At 40.4% G+C, this 15,747-nt stretch overlaps 1 protein-coding gene across 1 annotated transcript in view; it reads right to left on the bottom strand.

Moving 5' to 3' along the window:
- LOC101155505 (metalloprotease TIKI2) overlaps window positions 1-15,747 on the bottom strand; it is an 85,130-nt gene that overhangs the window by 11,205 nt on the left and 58,178 nt on the right. The window contains exons 3-4 of the mRNA XM_004068419.4: window positions 12,289-12,435; window positions 10,138-10,312 (exon numbers count right to left, since the gene is read on the bottom strand). Coding sequence (XP_004068467.1) covers window positions 10,138-10,312; window positions 12,289-12,435 — 322 coding nt within the window. The remainder of the gene's footprint in view (window positions 1-10,137; window positions 10,313-12,288; window positions 12,436-15,747) is intronic.

The raw sequence follows: 15,747 nt of genomic DNA, 5'->3' as shown, positions 1-15,747 counted from the left end.
ACAAGATGTTTGAGCCAAAGTAGGCACACTGAGTGACTGCCTACTGATAGATTTAACTCACCTCTTTTTTGTGTCAGGCAGCTATTTCATTAATTTCTCCCAGCCAGGAGCAGAATGGTGTCCTGTGTGTTGGCCATGTGTGAGGTCAGGTCTCTATTGCACACGCTGACTTCCTTTGCTCTGCTGCCATTTTAACACACAGATCTAGAACCAGAGTGTGACACATCTTCTGTTTGTGTGACAACCCAGCAGTTCTTCTACCAAGTGGGTAAACAACCACAGGCTTTTCTGTGATTCGTGTATTTTTAATTTTGCTCTTGGGAATGCTGCATTGGTCGTGTCCGGGGTCATAAACATGCACGCACAACTTTAACGGTTTACTGTGCACGCAAGCGAAACAGAGGAGCAATGCCAGGACTTTGATCTGAGCCCGAAGAGCCGAAAAAAGCCACACATGCATGCAAACAAGCTGTTGTTCTCAGGCTGAAAAGAACACTTCCTAAATTTAAACCTTTGAACTTGAGTTGGAAAAACTGCATTAGGGTTCAATTTGTCAATAACAGAGGACTTTCCTCCTTAAAATCTGTTTTTTTTTTTTGTTTTTTTTTGTGGCAACATAAGCTTTCCAACCACAACAGTCGCATTTGAAGTGTTTGTTTCCGATATTGTGTTTCATCCCGATGTGCGGCTGGGACGTTAAAGACTTTGAATGTGTGGGTTCGTTTGTGTCCAGACAGTAAATGGTGTGGTGCTTCTGAAGCACAGAGCAGTCCTAACAAACAGTTTCAGGTAAGGAGATGTCAAGCGACGCCTGACATTGAGGATGCAGGGGCCACAAATCCTTCTGCTACTGCCTTTGCAGTATCTGATTGGCTGAACACAACGAATCAATCAACGGAATTCTGAGTGTATGTGGACAACAAGCATGATAGGACCTCAACAGCTGCAGTTGCTCTATGCTTTCCTAAAACATGCTGCTACCTGAGGATTGGGGCTGCATGATACGAGTAAAACTCGCAATTTGCAATATTAATGATCAATATTGCGATGATGATATAACTGGAGATACATGAACAGAGAGCAAAACAACCAAAAGCATAATTTCCATTTCACTGCAAAGGTTTAATTTAAATAATAGTCAACTTAACTTAAATTATACTCCAAATGGCCCTCATCTACACGGGAGGCGAGCATCTAACATAAAAGGGCTCAATCCGATTGGTCAACAATGTGAAGGGGTCCAAATGATTGGTTCAAATGCATAAATGGATTTATTTGATTCATTGAATACTTCAAGTTGCCATAAGATTGTTTTGCACATTTAAGGTTACCATTTATCGAATTTGTCGCCGTCTTTTGTGGTTTGCATATTGCCCAGCTTGATATTGCGATAACGATAAATTTACAATTTATTGTGTAGGCCTACTGAAGATGTTACTTACCACACACTGATCAGTTTCAATATATCTATCTATCTATATCTATATATACCTACTAAATGTCACAAAACAGGCAGACGGCTGGTTCCAATTGCAGCAAGTTTAGTAGCTCAGCTACACGTCCACAAAGCTAAATCAGCGGCAGGCAGGCGGGGGTCAATGTGAGCATGGAGGCATCAGAGAAGAAACAGGAGTAGTCAGGATCCAGGCGAGCTTCGAGGCAGGCGGCAGGCAAACGTTGTCAAAGACGCAACAGGTTTCAGGAAATCAGAAGATCAGGTCAGGATATGATGCTCAGTGATGCAGGCAGAGTGGCACAAACAATACTTTGCACTGAGTGAGGCTCAGTACAGCTGAAAAGTACTGTGAAGGTTGCAAGTGAAAGTCATGTGTGTGGCATCCAGAAATTGTGCGCTGGGGTTGCTGGGAGATATTAAAGGTTTTATTATTATTTGACCATTTTGGGCACAGTTTCATTACAACTGTTTGCTCTGTAATGCCTTTGTCAGAACTACCCTTCCGAGTGAAAAATGGTCAAAAACCTGTACGCATCAGGATAGTGGCCTGCCCAAAATATCATGGTTGTACTAGTATATTTAAAAATACAGGCTTAAAAGAACAATTTTTTAAACAATGGAATTCTTGACTCAATAACTATAAGCAGAGAACAGGGAAAAACACAGCTGCTACTCTTTAAAAAAAATAAAAATAATTATTATTTATGATGACATGTGACCATTGTCTCTTTTAAAGCATGACCTTTGATTAGGTGGACCGGAAAGAGTGTAAACATGCGAATGTATGTATATAAAATGATCAAGAAGCAAAATACCTCTAAGCCACTTCAGCCACAGAAGGGAAGAGATGGACAGAAAGGAAAGCATGAGATACAACAAATTAACCTCCCGCCCCCCCTAAAAAACCTTCATGTGGGTGTTTTCGTTTGTAGATTTGTAATGACGGTACAAGTGGAGATGAAGGAGGGGAAGTTTTTGTCCAATTCAAGATGTTTCTGAATGTGTGTGTAGGAGTAAATAGCAGCTAAATGAAAGGAGATTCATGGAAACTCCTGGACCACCGTGATTCACAAAAGGAACTTCAGCACGCCTTTCTGTCCTGTCCCACAGCGGTCCCGGACTGATTCTCGAAAACTCATCAAAATTTGCTTGTACCAGGTGAAATTGAATTTTGGGTGCACTGAACACCCCACCACCCAAAAAAAATGACGACATCACGGCGGGAAAAAACATCAAGAACTGAATCGAGCCAAAATCTCTTATGGGGCTCAAATAATAATTTCTAAATCCACCAATGAAACCAAAGCACACGTATCAGAGATATCTAAAGAAAGTTTTAAAATTATTATGGAACGGGCACAGAACCTCTGACTTGGCGGTCATTTTGTGACAAAGTGTGAAAGTTTACAATATTCCCACAACATGGGTAAATGAAACGGGATCTTCACAAAATGTTTCCAACGAGCTGCCAGGTTAAGTCCAACACAGTTTCAGTGACCTCTAACCTCAGGAACAGGCCGCCATCTTGGATTGAACAGAAAATTACCCTCAGTACCTTCTACAAATTTAAACTCCTCCATCAAACTATCGCCTCCTTACTCCTCTGGCATCATCAGGAAGCTACTTGGGAAAAAAATCTTGGTTTTCCTATTCGTAGATTTTGAACGGCGCTGGCGTGGTGAGCTCGCAACAGTGGCATTGCTCGCACATTTTTCACTGGAATATTGTGGAAATGTAGTACATGAATTGTTGGCTAAAGTTGAGCAAAATCATGTGACATACAATGACTATGTTAGGAATATGGGTGTGGTTAACAAAAAAGGAAAAGTGTTTTTTCTTTATGTATTTGTCACTTGCAGCCTCCTACCAGGGGGGGCAGAGGGGGAGAGTAAGGCAGGTGTGGCAGCCTCTCAGCCAGTAAGGGCAGGTCAAAGGGTTGGGTGGGTGGCGTCTGCTTTAATTTAGTTTGTTTTCAGGCCAAAAGTCAAGAGAAAATTGTTGCAAATGTCTTTACTTAAAATTAAAAGTGAGACAAAAATGAATTCATCTGGCAAAATATGAAAAAATAAAACAACTTATTTTATAGAATTAAGGTTCAGAAATGCTGAATCTTCTCTAAAGAAACAATGAGCATCACTGACAGGCTGAACCCCCCCCCCCCCCCCCCCCCGGATCACTGGCACGAGCAGATGAATCCTCAGCATTTCTGCATGGGGAGTAAAGAAGTGCTCAGTTGTCCATTCCTCTTCTTCATGGTGACTTATTTCCTTAATGTAGAAAGACGTCAGTCTGTATCCCTGCCCGGCACTGAGGTGCTGTGAATGACACCTGCTGAAAGACGCTCGTGTCCAAGTTCTGCTTGATGTTCTGGTGGAACGCAAAGATCAAGAGCGCTGTGGGGATCAGATCCAGAGGCCGACCGCAGCATGTGTTGGGCCTGACATGGGGCCATGCTAAAAAAAAAGGCTGCAGAGAGGGTTCAGTGCTTCATTCTGTGCAGCTTTAAAGTGATTCCCCACATTTGAATATTTTGACAGCAGCTTGCTGTTCCAGCTTTTACAGCTATCCCTTTGAGATGAAGAGAAAAAAACGAGTGGAAACACACAGGAGCACGGACAAAATGGAAGTAGGGGCATTAAGGAACAAAGAAGCACAACGCAGCTAGAACTATTTAATGAAACTTGCCACCGTTGTTTATTTTGGTTCCTTGAGCAGTGGCATTTGTGCACAATAATGAGGTAGTGTCATGGAAAAAGCGAAGACATTCTCAGAGCCATAAAATGCCTCTTTTGTTTAATAACCGCCTCATTTCCTTTTATCAAATCGTTTGTAAATATTCATGTTTCGGTGACTACAGCATTTAGACTCATTTGGTTTTCTTGTGTAGAAATAAATAAAATGGTTTGTTTAAATAGTAAAATACTTGTGTCTGTGCCTGCTGCTACAAATTTCTCTCTGACCATGATCTCAGTGAACCAAAGCAAGCACGATGAAATGTGACCGTGGCTGTATTATGCACGTCTGAGTCTGCACTGTGTGAGACGAAGGTCTCAGATCAGAAGTTTCTCAGCATCTCGAGCCCGGCTGCTTTTCAGTCTTTCCTTTTAGTCGGGATCCGATTTACACCTGGAACAACAGGTGGAAGCAGTTAAAGACTGCTGGCGGTCCACTGGAAGTGAGCCGTGTTGTTGTTTTTGCACTCGCGTCGTCAGAGACGGATGAGAACGTTTTCCTTATTCTAAATGTTTTAAAGAGGAGATTTTAAAGCTTTCTTCTTAAACAGAATGAAACTTCCTGGAACACGAGAGGATCCTCTTTCAGCTGCAAATGGAGTGTGTCATCTTTGAATGAGTTAATGAGCAGCACGGATTTAATCATCGAATGGAATTAACTACGAGTCACAATAAATATTCTGCTCTTGAAGCTGACTGTGCTATGACAAATAACAATGGTTGGTGCAAGCAGGACATAACTGAACTCTGATGAATATTCAGTTTTTTGGTGTTTTTAACAGGTTGTTGTGGCATTTTTCTCATGATGGAGGATAAACACTATATTACTAAAAGTATTCGCTCACCCATCATTTGGATTCATGCAGACTGGTTTTCCAAACATTTCTGAAAGAATGGGACGCTCTCAGTGAGTTCCAGCGTGGAACTGTCATAGGACGCCACCTGCGCGACAAATCCAGTGGTGACATTTCCTCAGTGGATGCTGAAGAACTTAGTGCAAAGAGGTCGCCAACTTTCCGCACAGTCAATGGCTACAGAGCTCCACACATCATGTGACCTTCGGATTAGCCCAAGTACAGCAAGAGCTTCATGGAACGGGTTTCCATGCATCCTGTGATTCCATGCATTTTTGGGCTATACAAATAAAATTGAATTGAATTGAATTGAATCACAACTAAAGGCTTGATACATTTTATTGGTGAGGAAGCAAAACAAGAAATTCCTTTTCTAAGAGACAAAAGACCATTGTTTAGGGGAAGAAAAGTTTATTTCAATGGACAATGTTCCCAAATCTGCTTGTGATAAAAAACTGTGAGTACTAATTTGATTTCCTAACTTTTTTTTTTTTTTTATAGGGGACTTGAATCAAGCTTATTTAACTGATTTTCTATTGAAAACATCAAATCCACTCACATTCTGGCCACTTGATCAGTTTTTCAGAGTAAAGTTAACTTCCTGTTTTTGGGCATTTTAATTGTAGACATCTCAAACATGTCAGCTGTTTTCCCAGCAGATCTATGGCTCCATTTTGAAGAACAGGTCTGTCGACCAATCAGAGGCCAGAAGAGATGGGCGGCTCAAACGAGCTGCTGAGCTGCATCACATCCCTGTGCTGGACAAACTCTTGAATGTTTGTGTCAGTCATCACAGCTAAAGTCAGCAGCAGAAAGTATGTTAGCTGCAGTTTGATCACACAGAATACTTAGGGGGGGGTCTTCTGAGGACTTTTCAGCCGCTTTTGGAACCCCCAGAACGCATCAAAGGTAAGACAGCGTGGTTTATTGTAATTATCTTTGTCCACTGCTGTGTTGGCTCATAACTGGGCCAGCTGCAGAGCGGCAGCCTTCCAGCAATGAGGCACAGGTGGAAACCCTGACGTGTAACCAGGAAGTCACAACTGTTTGATTTCTAGTGGATTCTGGAGTCTGATGGAGGAATTTGGGGATTTTTAGATCTGTAGATCAGAGCTGCCCAATCCTTGTCCTCCAGATCTTTCTGCACTGCTGTCTGCTGAGTAGCTGATTCAGGTGTCTCTTCATTCTGAGTGATTCAACACAGCTGATCTAGGTAATCAGAAGAAGAAGAAGTGCAGGGATAGTTGTAGAGCAGGCAGGGTGGTAGATCTTGACCCAGATTAGGTAGCCTTGCTGTGAATAATTGTCTGCATGGCTTCCTTTTTTTAAAAAGAAAAAAACCTGACCTGTAAAGAAGCACAGAAGTAAATGCGTGCTGTTCTCTTTGTGTGTTTATACATTGGAATTACTGCTTGCGTTTTAACAGTCTTTGGTATGGATAACAACTCTTGTTACTGCCCTACAGCTGATTATCTAATCACCACTTTGGTAAACTGGATGGTAGGATTGGACCTGCATAATAGTTGAAGTCTGAAGCTGCGTTCACGTCGAACGCGATTTGTGCACCAGGGGCAGCCGCTTTCCATGTAAAGTCAATGTACAGAAACTTTCAGAAGTCCTGCGACATGATTTCAGCACCGGGCCCAATGCAGCAGTGTCTCAGGCGGTGCGATGAAAAGCCGCATTCATTCTGTTCCTCAGAACATATGGTTCATAGATTGCTTGACAGAAAAAAAAGTAATGACAAACAATTCAAAAACCTATATCAAGCAAACTCAACATTTTGAGCTTTAAAGTGTATCATAATAACAATGTTAAAAAAAAACAACCCCAAATCCATTTACGCATTAACAAGTTCTCCTCTAAAAACCTGGTATCTGAGCACCAGCCCCTCCCAATCCACAAAAACTAGTGGGTTCTCACATTGTGACATCACAAAGTGAGGAACCGCCCCTTCCAGGAAGAGTCGCTGCCAGCCCCAGTCTAACACACACCCACTTTTTCCGTGGAGCTAGCGGTGATCGGCTACACACTTTCCTTTTCTATGCACAATATGATCATCTGACTGTGGAAAAGTTCAGATGTTGTCCAAACGCGCTACAGACGCCGGCTATAGGTCAACTGAACGAAATGAGCGGCACCCACAAGAAAAGAAAAGCGGAGCCTCAGAGTTCGAGTCGTCTTACTTCCTGGTAGGCAAATGAGCTGCGAAAGTAAAATCATATTTCATTTAAAAAAAAATTTTTTAGTGTGCCAAAGGTAATATGTTATCATATATATATATATATATATATATATATATATATATATATATATATATATATATATATATATATATATATATGGAAATAATTTACTCTGAAAGGCTTAAGAAAAGCATGATATAGGCCCTTTAGGCCACGAATTGTGACAAAAAAGTTTGTAGTTCACAGCTTAGTGTGTATACAATACAATTTAAATCTAACCATAATATAATTTTATCTGATACAGTTTAGCGCATCCTGGTGCTATATGTAAAGCATTGTGTGTCCTTTAATCTAAAGGGATGTACCTCACACAGAGATCATTTTATTTTCCGATATTACCTTCTGCAGTTGAAGTTAAAACTCTTCCACAAAGTTGCCATGGCTGCTAAAAAGTCGAGCTCTACAAAAGAGAAATGAGCGCAGCCAGATTTCTGGGAGTCAAGGTTGTAATACATCCTGGCATGATGGCATGATAAAATTTTACGGCCTGTTATGGCCAATGGGAAGCTGGGACCAGGAGAGACGGTTACAGGACCATAAATTTATGCGTCAGCGTCTTGAACGTGGGATAAGACGAGAATAGAGGAAGTGATTTGTGATCAGAGCCACAGAGAGACCCATTTAAATTGGGCTAATAAATCTTTTAGGATCTTTTTCCTTAATATCTGTAACTCAAAGGCCTCATTTGTTTAAACCTTCCACCATTTTTCCATTCATCTTTTGTTCTTATATTAATACTCTTTTAATTGAGGAGACAATACTAAAATGTTTAACTGTATGTGCACATAAGACAAAATGTGGCTGCTGCATACAAAGTTCTACACATGCTTTCCATTTGAACTTTGCCTTAATTGTGCTCTTTTTCTGACATTTTACGTTTTCTGACTTTTTTTTTTAAAGTGTGTAGATTTGACATGGCTTACAGGCTTAATATTAGACAAAATTGTGACTCAAAGTTCCCATAATTCTTTCATAAGTAACCAGTATTTCTACATCCAGTAGAAAGCAGCCACAGTGCCTGGCTGGTATAGCTGCTGCTGAGGGGAATTGAGCAACAATTACACGCAGATCGAGAGCAGAACATGTCAATAAACAAGCAGTGTGACTTATCCCTGCCTACATATTCACACCTTATTAACGAATCCTTTCCTCTCCTTTCCTCCATGAACTGGAGCATTTATTGGATGTTTTTAAAACCAGCTTGCAATGCGTTTTTGTGCCAGGGGGACACATTGCACCAATGAAGCCTCGTTAGCTCTAAAAACTCCAGAGTTCAACCAACAGGCTAACGCTAATGGGTCCTTTCACTCAACACCAGCTGTCAGCCTTGTCGCACACGCTGGGCCTGTTGGTGACTCATGTTCACCTCTCAAAGTTACGCAAACAGAAAGCTGCTTTTCTGAACGACAAAACTTTTAACACAACTAAGCCCCGTCTGAATGAACCTCAGTGTCCTAATCCTTTTTTTCGTCTGGTCTTTTACAGCGATTTGAATAAATGAAATACTCAGAAATGCAAATTCGAGTTTAACTTTCTTTACATCATTATACAAGAACGTGTTAAAAACACCAAAAGCACCACTGGAGTGGGTCTTTTAGGGTTTCAAATTACTATCATCAATAATCAGTTTGATCAATTAAATAGTTTCAGAAGTTTTTAATGGAGGGGAAAATGGGGCGGGCAAACCTTTTGACTCGGGGGTGGGGGGTGGGGGGGGTGTCTGAAATTTAACAGACGGGCCGGATCAGCAGAGTTTTTGTTGGGTCATCCACCTCATAAGAGGAAGAAATAACCTGGAATATAAACAAATACATGCTTTAACTTAAATAAAATTGGAATATTTTTCAGTTTTAGTTTTGTTTTCTTATTTTAATGCCAATTACACCGATGGGTTGAGAGAAATGCTGCATTCATGTGGTGTTGGAATGATTGGAAGCCACATTTTCCAACACCCCATGAATGCAGAAGGATTTCCTGCAGCTAATCAAAGGTATTTGTTCTTTCTATGGGGAGACACCAGAATTACAGGGAAAATAAAACATGAATACGGATTATCAATATAAGTTATTCCATTTTGGTGGGCCAAATTAAACAGTTTGTAGGCATTATTTCTTTGTCCATTTTCTGACAGAAGACAGTATTACGGGTAGCAAAGAAGAAAAACTAACGTTTTTAATGGAGGGGAAAATGTGTGCTGTCCAATGTCCGTGTACCTTTAGAACCACATGAAATTGTTAGAACATTCTACGTTTTTTCACTTATTTGACCTGACATCATTTCACTGTTACTTTTCAACCAAAAATCCATATATATTCATCACATTTTTGAGAAACTTCACGTTATTCCTATCAGAACTGACTTTAGATCAGTGTGCAGCATGCATGGTGTTTAGTGAACATGCATGAATGTATCCTGATACACACGCATGGACACACTTTTCCCTGAGGTCACAGCATTGGAGAAACTCTAGAACCATTACGGAGCTTTGCTCTGTAAAACGTAAGCTGATAGTTTCTTTTTTCTGAATTAGGAGATGTAATTTAGTTTGTGTTCAAAGATTTCTAACACAAAAAAAGAGCAAATGTCTTCCCCGCTGCGCTGAAGTGAACCCGAAAATAAATGCAAACACATTCTGAGCTCCAGTAACGCGTCCTTGGAAGGGTTTTGGAAGGGAATCAGCTGGGAGATGCTGCCATGCCGAATTTGGGTTTTAAGCCTGAAGCATCCCGTAACCAGCAGACCAAAGGTGAAATGGGCGAACACGGGTTCTGCTGATGACTGCCGGGAATGAACATTAACCAGCGCCTCGTCATATAAGTTCCAGATGTAATACAGGGGGACTACCTTACCTGCGCCAAAAGCGAAAAAGTAGGTCTGGTTGGGGTTCCTCTGCAGCAGCGCAGACACACGACGGGCCATTCGCTCATTGCGCTTGTAGATGAGCTCCTGGCGAAAGTAGCTGTCGATTTGCTGGGCTGTCACGCGATCGTGAGCTGGGAGGGAGCGATTGATGAAGTGAGGCAGCTAAAAGACAGGAAAAAAAAAAGGAAATTTTAAAGCTTTCATGTTGGTAAAAAGGAAAAGTTGCCGCCTTTAGTGTATGTTGATCACTGGAATGATTCATCAAATATAAAACAGGCCCTAAAAAGTGAGATGGAGTTGAATGAAAGGATTGGAGGAGAGTGTCAGCACATGGTGACGGTGACTCTTGGCAGTCAAATGCGCTTCTGATGTGAGACTTTGACAAAAAGCGGATTTTTAGATCAAGAGGCACTAAGAAGTGGATTAAGTACAAGTAAGGCTGTTAAAATAATTAACTTTTAGAATCAGCGTGTGCCAACTTTACTTGATTTTCCTTTTTTGAGGTGACCAAAACGACCATATAAGGCTGAATCAACTTTCTGTTTTTTAAAGAATTCAAAAGTCACCAATAGAATAACAAGAATGACATCAGCGCCCAATTTGTTGTCAAGTATGTTTAAATCTTGAGTAAAAAGGAAAATGCTGCATGTTTGTAAAAAGAAGTAAAACTAAAAATAAAGTGTATGTCATAATCATTTTCTATATTTTTCTTCATTTATATTCGTCGTTAATGTTGGATTTAAGAGTCAATTCCTATATCCACAGGAACTATTTTCTCACTTAAGTGAAAATGTATTTTCCTAAATGTAAATTCATTTATTTGCATTTTCTTTTCATTATGATTTGAGACAGTCTATTGTTCTCATGTAATAGAATATGAAAAGTGTTATTTTGAGATCATTGTTATATTTGGATTTTTATGTCAAGAGCATAGACAGAAATGACGTAATGTTAGCAAATTCTAAACAAACTTTTATTTAAATTCAAAATATTAAATCAATTTCCAAAGAGAGGAAATCTGGACTATCCTCTGATTTTAGGTCAGACATGTTGGCTCTAAAAATCCAATAAATTAGGTATTGGCTTTAAACTAATGTATTTTAACACAAGCTAAAAAAGTAAATTATTTTTTGTTTGTTTCACAAATATTTATTTTCATTTTTTATTGAATTCAATAGCCTATATGTTATTTGAGAAAATAAACCAATTTTCTTTATCAATCACTACATTATACATGTTACTTGAAACCTTGGTACAAACACTTCTGCAGTAAAAATATAGGGTTAATTAAAATAATAAAAAAATATGATTTAAATGCAAAAAACGTTATTAAAATAAAATCTAATATCAGCGTAACTGTCACTGCAGGGCACTGATTAAGTTGGAACGAGAGCAAACCTTGAGAAGCAAAGAATAGATCTCTCAGACCAGACAGGACAACGGGGGGGGGGAGGAATGTCAGACACTGACAGTTCAGTACACAACATAAAGGCAACAAACATCTGGAAAGCCATAATCCAGGGGCTGGAAAAATGTACCCAGAACATCAGCACTAAATGTGGTGACCCAACATAAAAAGTGTATTTTCTTTCATTGTTTGGGGGGGAACAAAAACTTGTTTCTGTGTAAAAGAAGGCAGGGCAACCGTCTGAATATTCATGGAAAACTACAAGAGATGTCTTTTCAGGGGAGTAAAACCAACATTCAATTCTTTGGGAGGCAGATGGTCTTTGTGTGATTCCGTTCATAACAGAATGATCAGAATGATCATGTTTAGAACATGAAAGGAAAATAACATCTGTCATATTTTAGGAACAGCTGTTTAAATTCTGAAAAACATGCCGGGAGAATAAAAGCAGCGGATTGTTCTTGGACCAAGTTTAGATGTGTAATCGGGGAAATGTGGAAGGCAATATTTAGTTTAGTGTGTTTTGGCAAAGCAACAGCATCAGGTCGTTCGTAACGCTTGGGGCAGGTGGTTGATTTTATGTATTTTCTGCTGATTTAAAAAGAAAAAAAGTCAGTAATTAAATTGGTTTCAGTTGTTCTGCAGAATGTTGACAAGAGACTGAGAAGCTCAGCTAACAAAGAGGGGCTTTCTGCCACTGATCCGCTGGGTGGGGAGAGAATGAACCGACCTGTGAGGTGTCGTGGTTGAAGATGATGGAGCTCAGGTCCCCGCAGTTGTAATGTGTGATGAGGTCTTCAGTGGTGTAGGAGCCTTGCAGGCTGCCCGCTCGAACCCCTTCATGCTGCAGCAGCGTCTGGTTCAAAGCAAACAGAGCCTGCAAGGAAGAGAATTCCAATGTTTTGGTCTTTTCTAGCCTCTCCAAGCTCTGGCTTGTCTGATCGGAAGCTCAAAAGCAAGAAAATGAGCAACTTTGATTTGATTTAAATTATTATTTTGCACAATTTAAAAGAAAAGATAAAAGCACAAGAGAAAATACAATCAAATACAGTACAGGAAGAGGCAAAAAGCCCTTTTAATACATTTGCACAAAGATAATTCAAAGCTCAGGAGAACAAAAGTATGGCCCGAGACCCGCCTCACAGCAAAAAGCAGTAACAACAAAAAGGGAACTGCAGAGCAACCACGACACCTCTGCATACGCAAGAAACATATGCATTTGTGGCTTTCCATGGCCGTAGTCTAAAAGGACTTTTCACAGATGTACCACCGACGTATACATTTTATATTGCATACATGGCGCACGTATCACAAATCAATATTGAATTGCATTCAAACAGCGCAATAATCTGCACATGTTCTTTGCGTGGTTTATTTGCACTTTTGGATTGGTTTTTACTTGGTTCATTCATGACACATCTGTGAAAATGTCAAGTAAAGACCACAACTTTTCTTCTTTTTGTTAACATATATTCACCTGAGACCAATTTTCTTCGGTGCAGTACGCGCACGGCTGACGGGCGGCTGTGTGTTTCAGCCTTTACCACCAAAAAAAACCCATTACTTTCCTCAAAGCGTTTACCAAACTTCTTAATGTAAGCAGTAGTTCAGAAAGTTTGCTGAAATCTGGGCAACGTGCCGGGTTTGAGACCCCAATGGTCTTTATACTCTTTAATGAGACTTCTAGGCACGACAGATTTTGTAAACCCGTTGTCTAGATTTGCAGCATAGAAAACCCATCTCAGACTACCTCTTTAAGGAAGAAGAGTGGTATAAAAAGAAACCCAAAATTTACAGCACCCATTCAAATCAATGCTCTTTAGAGAGAATTTATGGCGTGAAAAAGAAAAAACTCCCCATGTCTTAGACAACAGAGGTTAACCTCAAAGCTTACACCCCTTACAATCCCACGCCACCTCTGACTGGCCGAGCAAACAAACCTAAATTATCACTGTTCAGCTGTCAGTCAATGTTGTCTTACAGGAACCAGAACCAGTTAGGTGGAGGTCCGAGGATCTTTTTTTTCCCTACTAACTGAGATATCTTATCACACTTCTGATGAAAGCGGTATCACCGTCTCCTACCATTTGATTATAAAACATCCCTTAACACATTAGTCTTTAGGCAGTGTTAGACTGACATCTATGGCACCAATTACAGCAAATCCAATATGGAGAGCAGTCTCATGGGAGACCGTCAGCATCTGGCCTCAGGTAATTTGTGGAGCAGCTTAAGGCCAGAACAGCTGCATGAGGGATTGAGGCCATAATGAAAAGTCTGAGCTCTAACTCAGTCGTGTTCAGATAGTCATTAATGCTTACATTGTGCAAACCGAGTTTTCCAACTCCTGGTAACCTGGAACTGATTATCGCTGAGCTTTAAGATCAAACCTTTTGCCTTCTATCCCATCTGAGGATATATTGTTTGCTAACCAGGCTTTTGCACTTCTTGTCTCTTTGGTCTGTTTTTGCTCCAGTTGATGAACCAACAATCTATGCGTTCTGTCTGACCACATCCTTTATGGTCTGGTTTGGGTCTGCAACCACACATGACGGGGACAGACGGCAGAGAACTGGGCTGCAGAGGGTGTTCAAATGGCATGTCAATCAAGTGACGTATTCCACGCCAAGGATGATTGGCTGATGGCAATTTTAGAAAAAAAAATCTTAATTTTTTTGTTTATTTTCTCTGGTGGCCTGTGATCTACCCACACATCCTCTAGGTCTCGGTTCTAACCTTCCCTCCGTCAGGTACCTGTACCAGGCCCAAACCACTCCCCTCACATCCTGGACACAACCTGTTTAGACTCCTCCCCTCGTTCAGGCGATCAGATCTCTGTACGGCGAAACCCAATGCCACAGAGAACGCTGCGAAAAAGATCTTTCTGATGAACTCCAAGTATGAAACCACCCACATGAGCATTTTTCTGATGTTTTTTTTTTTTTTATGTTTGTTTTTTCTGCTGCAAATATCTGTTCAAGTGTTGTAAATTTCTTTCACCCCCCCCCCTTTTTAAAAACATTTTACACCCATTTATGCTTTGTTTTGTCTTTAAACACTCATATTTGGCCAATAAAGCTGATTCTAATTTTGAGCAGCTCATAATTATAGAGCTTACATTATCCCTTGTCTATTTCATGACATCACTTCCTCTGCTCCTGATCCAATTTCACATCAAATGTAACATCCTCCTTTTGTCACCTTTCCTAGACCTGATCCACTTAAGTAATCTAAGCATCTGAAAGCTAAACCTGAAACTGTTTAGGCTTTTATTTTGAAAGTCTACCACAATCTTTCCCACTTGTGTTCAGTCTTAAAATGGATCTTGACTGCAGCAGTGATGAATTCTGAAGAATATTTTTTTTACTGACCATATATTTCTCTGTGTGATGAGACTCCTCCAAATTTCTTTACCTTCTGAATCTTTAGTTCCATGAATAAGCAACAGCAAGCCATACACTAAAGTCACCAGAGTTGTCACTGAGTCCACTCCAAAGAAAATTATGTTGTCTTTTTACATGTTGTTGTACCATTTTTCTGATGATGGAGGACATAGGTAAAGAATATTGATCTCAAAATTGCATTTCTGAGTATTTCTTTATTTGAATTGTTGTGAATCAGGAGCAGACAGAAAAAGGCTGTTTGAAAAAAGATCCTATTTGTGACGTAGAAAATATGCTGGACGGGGCCGCAAGCTTCCTGCTCTGCTCCATTCCGAAACGTCCACTTGCAAACGAGTAAATCCATGTGTTTCCATTTTTGTTGCACCAGTAATGCTAGGTTGGGGCTGTAAGCTAGCTGGTGAGCTTGTAAATAGAGATCTCTCAGTTATGGGTGATAGAGAAGGGGGGGACGGGGATGCTCAGCACCAACAGTCCCGCCCGCATCTCAAATGCAAATTTCTAAGGAATTCCTGCAGAAATATGTCCAAGAAAACGACAGGATTTCTGACTTTGGCTAAAAACAGCACAATCCTAATGAAAAGACCACTGGGAACGCCTTGAAAATAAGTTTAAAAAAATGATCTTAGAGGGACTACTGAGCTGTCTGCCACATCTGTTGGATGGTTTGTCCAAGAGAAACATTGCAGAGGTGGGAGAGCACACACACCTGCCAAGAATTTTGCTCTGCTGCCAGCTTCAGTAGATCCTCTATGGTTGGCAAACTGCAGACAAAACACAGATTAGGA

This window comes from Oryzias latipes, chromosome 4 (genome assembly GCF_002234675.1).
Source record: "Oryzias latipes chromosome 4, ASM223467v1".
Lineage (NCBI taxonomy): Eukaryota > Metazoa > Chordata > Actinopteri > Beloniformes > Adrianichthyidae > Oryzias > Oryzias latipes.
This window is presented reverse-complemented; position numbering and strand designations above follow the sequence as displayed.